General features: G+C 40.4%; 1 protein-coding gene across 4 annotated transcripts in view; it reads left to right on the top strand.

Annotated features, from left to right (window-relative positions):
- LOC136834854 (uncharacterized) overlaps positions 1 to 4,515 on the top strand; it is a 175,857-nt gene extending 171,342 nt beyond the window's left edge. For all 4 annotated transcript variants that reach the window (XM_067097646.1, XM_067097645.1, XM_067097642.1 and 1 more), the window contains one exon: positions 270 to 4,515. In XM_067097646.1, the coding sequence (XP_066953747.1) occupies positions 311 to 4,081 (3,771 nt within the window). In that variant the 5' untranslated portion in view covers positions 270 to 310 and the 3' untranslated portion in view covers positions 4,082 to 4,515. The remainder of the gene's footprint in view (positions 1 to 269) is intronic.
- Positions 4,516 to 5,206: the final 691 nt, after the last annotated feature.

The following is a 5,206-nucleotide window of genomic DNA, read 5'->3' as shown; positions in this document are numbered from 1 at the left end:
AATTGGTCCAGGATAGTAAAAAAAACACCAGTTATGACTGGTCCATGGTAATAAAAATCAGTTTTAATTGGTGCATCTGAATATAAAAAAAACTCAGTTTTGATTGGTCCATGCTAATAAAAATCAGTTTTAATTGGTGTATCCTTATAAAAACGTCAGTTTTTATTGGTCCATGTTAATGAGAAAATATTTTATGAATATTTTAACCTTAATTTTTCCTAATAAACTTTTTTTACTTTTTGCCTCTCATACCCCCTTTCTTGTTGCAGGCTGTTCTGACTTCCCCCTGGTGTCGAGATGCTGAAAGAAGATGGTAGGCTGGTCTTCTCTCTGCTTTATGATGGAGGTGGCCAGGCACTTGTTCATAGCCCTGCTCTGCATCACTTCCTGGCAGGAGAAAGCAGAAGGAACTGGAGTTAGCACTGGAGGAACTGGAGGACATTTGGTTTACAAGTTCACCAAGCCTGCAGCTGGAGGGATTCTTCTTCCTCCTATTGACAGAAGGTTGCCTTCACCCATCCCAAGAGTCAGAGTATTGGGTGATAATCATGAAAGTGAGATAGAAAGAAATGGCATTGCACCCAAGAGAAGAAGGAAACGAGATAAACGTACTTATAACCGACATGCCTCTGGGAGTGAGGAACTAGCACAGACTCCCGAGGATGATTTTATAGGGAAGAGGTTAATCCTACCAAGATCCCTTCGAGGAGCAGTTTTGACCCGCCATCAGAGGCATGGCCACAGTGGGATGCCCACGTGGCTTAGAGAGTATAGCAGCATCCTTGCTAACCATAATTCAGAGGATAATTTCAGTTTGAATGAAATTGAGGATAACATCGCAGCAGTTTTCCGAGAAGTTGCTTACGGCAAGAAACTGAACCATGCTTATACCAAGAGATTTTCTCATACTGGTCATAGGTACGAAAGAACGACTGTTCTGAGTGACACACCAGATTACAATTATGTAGCTGATGAAAGTTTACCAGTTTTGTCAGGTCGCCGGAGTACAGCACTGGATAATTCTGATCTAGGCGAAGGCAGCGTTGTCGCCAAATCAAATTTAAATTATGAAATTTCTTCTCCCGCTCCCCTTGCTGAAAATTTGGAAAACGAGGAAGAGAATGGGTCTAGTTTGAAGCCAAGTACTATTGATTCAAAGAATAATACCCAGGACTCTCCAGAAACCAATGGCAGTGTGAAGAAGGAAGTACTGGATTCAGTTCTTGAAAAAGTAACCCAGGACGATGAGATGGTAAGTTTGGTTGAGGGAGAATATGGAGATTTTTCAAACGTATCTAAAAGAGTGCACTCTCTTATAGCTAATATGTCACAGAAGAATGTCAGTGACGGCAATAACAATGTAACTGATGGAGAGATAGGTAAACCACCTGTTTCTTCCTTATCTTGGTTTGATTATCTGTTATGTACAAATAGGAACATTACTTGGATGCTCATACACTTTCTTTTGGGAGTACTTTTCATTTCTGTCAGCATATTTGCGCCTTATAGACTACTTTCTCTTAGGTCATGCACCCAAATATTACCCCGAACACATTTTGTGTGCGTTCACTTGCTCATTTTCATCGCGGTGTCACTAAAAGCTCTCTACATGTTTCACCTGGCGTTTGGTGGCAAAGAAAGGCTTCCATTGGTCCTTGTACTTATACTTACTAATACTAGCATTCCTAGCTACATTTCCACATACCTGATTCTCATAATCATGATGTTTCTCACAGCTGATGTTAAAGTGTACAAACCGAAGTTCTTAACGATGCACAATATTTCTATATTCATAGTGATGATGGTTGTTCTGAGCTTTTTGGCAGATATCATTGTTGGTTCTGCTCACAGCAAGAGTGTTCTAATTCTGTCCAGGATAATGCTAATTGGTATTGCTTTGGCAGTGATTGTATTTTATATCTATAAACTTCCAAGGGTTTTTCAGGTGATTCATATATTGAAAAGAGAGTTTCAAGAAGAGCTGAAGCTCTTGGTTGTTCCACCAAAAGATTCTCCACAGCAAAAACAAGTTAATATTAGGTACATTCTCAGGAATCGGTTGCACACTTGGTGTCGCGTCATGAACCTGACCACGTTTGCAGTAGGGTTTTGCTGCTTGCTTCATTTTATGCATTCTATTTTCCTTATAAGTTCACAAGTACCTGCATGGGTTTGGTGGTGTGTTCATGTATTTGGAGCATGTTCAGAGGTTGCGTTGGGTGTACTTTTCTGCATTGCTGCTGCTTTAACTCAACGTTATGATGAGAAGAGCAGCTTTGTCTACGATCTCTTTATTCCCTCCCATCTCTCAGACGATAAGAAACAAAACGGATCAAGGGAAAGAAATGGGAATGCTGTTTACCAAAGAGTTTCCTATTCAAGTGGGACCGAAAGTACCCAGTATACAGCCTGTCCTAGTGAAATTGTACCAGCAGGCGGTACACCTATCTCAAGGACACCCAAACCTCCCAGGCGACGAACGGCAACTGTTAGGAGGTCAGCAACCTTCAGCTATGCACCCCAATATCCTAGAGCACCTGGAAGGCCTTGCCAGCCTCCAGCACCACATTTGAATTTTGTAAGGGGTGGGTCAGCCTCCCAGATCCCTGCTTACAGTCCAGATTCGCTGTCTCATATATCTGAAATATACAGCCCTGCCTCAATCGCACATGTTCCTATTTACAGCCCAGGAAACACCCGATCCATGCTGGTTCATGAAGATGGCTTTGTCAGGATAAGAACGCCGACTGAATGCAGAGATGGGTATCATCGCAGAAGTGGTTCTCATCTGGGAATATATTATGGCCATGAAGCTGACATAGGATCAGATCCACAAATTCACAGTTCCAATTTGCAGCAATGGAATGGCTATGGTAGTCGAGAGAGCTTTTATCATTGTCTTCCAAGGAGGAGGAGGAGTTCTCGAAGTTCAAGTTTCCACCAGCATGGCCCTGTAGGAGTTGACAGAGAATTCTTCCCTGTTTCACCAAGACGGGTTCCTTTGGACCAAGTGAACATACATGAAAACATCGATCCAAGATTTTCTGAGCCAAACTATCAGAGTTTTTCACGAAGAAGACATAGATCAAGGGAATCAAGTTTGAAGGTACTGAATAATGCTGATCACGAAAAAGATGACCGCGCTGCAAGTCAAAGTAGGAGGTCCAGCGCACAAGGAATGAATTTACACCTGAATAACCTTGATAGGTCTGAGGAAAGTTATCCTAACATAGTAAGAAGAAATCTGTCCCATGACGATAACAATGAACCTATCTATCACAACGAGAGCAGTTACCATAAATATCCAGTAGTCAAAAATATTTCGCAGCACACTCCCAGAGTGTCTCCCTTAAATGTCAGTGATCAAAGTGCTGCAGTTCATGTGTCGCCCCAGTCTGAAAGTCCACCTCTCAGACAAAAGATTTCCAATATATCGACTTCTCCATACAAAAATGTTCACTCTCCAAGTGGTGTCCATTCACCAACTGCTGTCCATTCACCCACTACAGGCATTTCACCTGTCATCTCAAGAAGGGAGGCTCATTACCCAAAACCTTTCTCTCACAGAGGGAGCAGCTCAAGCCTCAGATCAGAGGACATACCATACATAGAACATTACCAAAGGACCAATCCCGTCAGGAGGAACCACTCTTCAGCAGGCTACTTCCCATCACGATATCTTCAGCCTATAGATCCTGCCCTGACTGATGAGTCACAGAGGTATGGGTCACTTCGCATAGGTATTGCCAAGAAGAAGAAGCATGGCTACGTCCTCCACACCAACACAAGTAAGCTTTTGAACAAGTACTTGGACAAGTACCCCAGATCAGCCAGTGAACAAGACGGTGAAGCGAGTGAGTACGGTGTTCCTAACAAAGTGCGTGCTGTGGGTGAGTCTCAGGATGGGACGGCTGCAGCGGAAGGGGACAGTGAATGCAACAACTCGCAGAGTGCAGCAAACACCAGCAAAGGAAGCGACGCCGACTGGGCGTTGGAGCTCATCACGAGCAGCTCCATGTTGACGGACTTTTACTCGCTGAAACGAAGCAAACGGAAAACTGAGGATATAGAGGAAGAGTAGCTCTCTGCTAGCATATCTTGACTATATTTCATATGCATGTTGTAGTGCAAAATATACTCTATAGGTCGATGTGTGTTTGTGTATATTTTTTATGGTATTTCTAATGATGTTCAGAATAGTTACAGAAGTGAGGAGATATCTTTTGTAAATTATTGTGTTGCTTTCGTGCTCTCTAAACACAAAACGGTGGCCTTAATACTAGGTACATGTGTTCTTATGTCTCGGTTTGGAGCGTGGTTCGAGTGCTGGGCATTCACACTGCAGCTGGCAGCCTTATTTATGGACCAAGATGTAGGCATTTACCAGACAGTCTTTTATTTCTTAGTCAACATCCCATTTTTTTTTTTTTGCGTGCGTCTAGGATGCGCGCCGATGTGGACCAAAGGAGACATCATCCTGTGTATAGTTGATTTTTATTATATTCCTAGTCAGTATGCTTGTGTTTTATTTCAAATGGTCACGTGGTATTCGCTTTATGCATTGTATATACCATATTTTTCAAAATATTGATAGAGGTATACCATTAATCTTGAGGGCTTACATTTGTTTTGCCAGTATTTTACAGGTCTCACCAACTGGTTCAGAAAATAAAAGTTTTTTTTGCAAAGAAACTGATAAATATACTTGCATACATACACACACATACATACATACATACATACATACATATATATATATATATATATATATATATATATATATATATATATATATATATATATATATTGTTCACTGCTAAACTTATTGAAATAAGATTAATGGTCGCAGTGTCAAAAATGTTTCCAGAATGGATTGATATAATGGTATACATTTCGGAAAAGGCAAAATAATAATAATATACATTGGAAATTTTCATTATTATTATTATTATTATTATTATTATTATTATTATTATTATTATTATTATTATTATTATTATTCAGAAGATGAAACCTATTCATATGGAACAAGCCCACCAAAGGGGCCATTGACTTGAAATTCAAGCTTCCAAAGAATGTTATGGTGTTCATTAGGAAGAAGTAAGAAGAGATAAAGGGAAATACGGAAAGAAGAGATCCCACTCACATACTAAAAAAAGAAAAAATAAATAAATTAACAAATAGATAAAAATATATTGAAATGCAA

This window comes from Macrobrachium rosenbergii, chromosome 54 (assembly GCF_040412425.1).
Source record: "Macrobrachium rosenbergii isolate ZJJX-2024 chromosome 54, ASM4041242v1, whole genome shotgun sequence".
NCBI lineage: Eukaryota > Metazoa > Arthropoda > Malacostraca > Decapoda > Palaemonidae > Macrobrachium > Macrobrachium rosenbergii.
The sequence above is the reverse complement of the archived record's forward strand: the minus strand, read 5'-3'. Positions and strand labels throughout refer to the sequence as shown.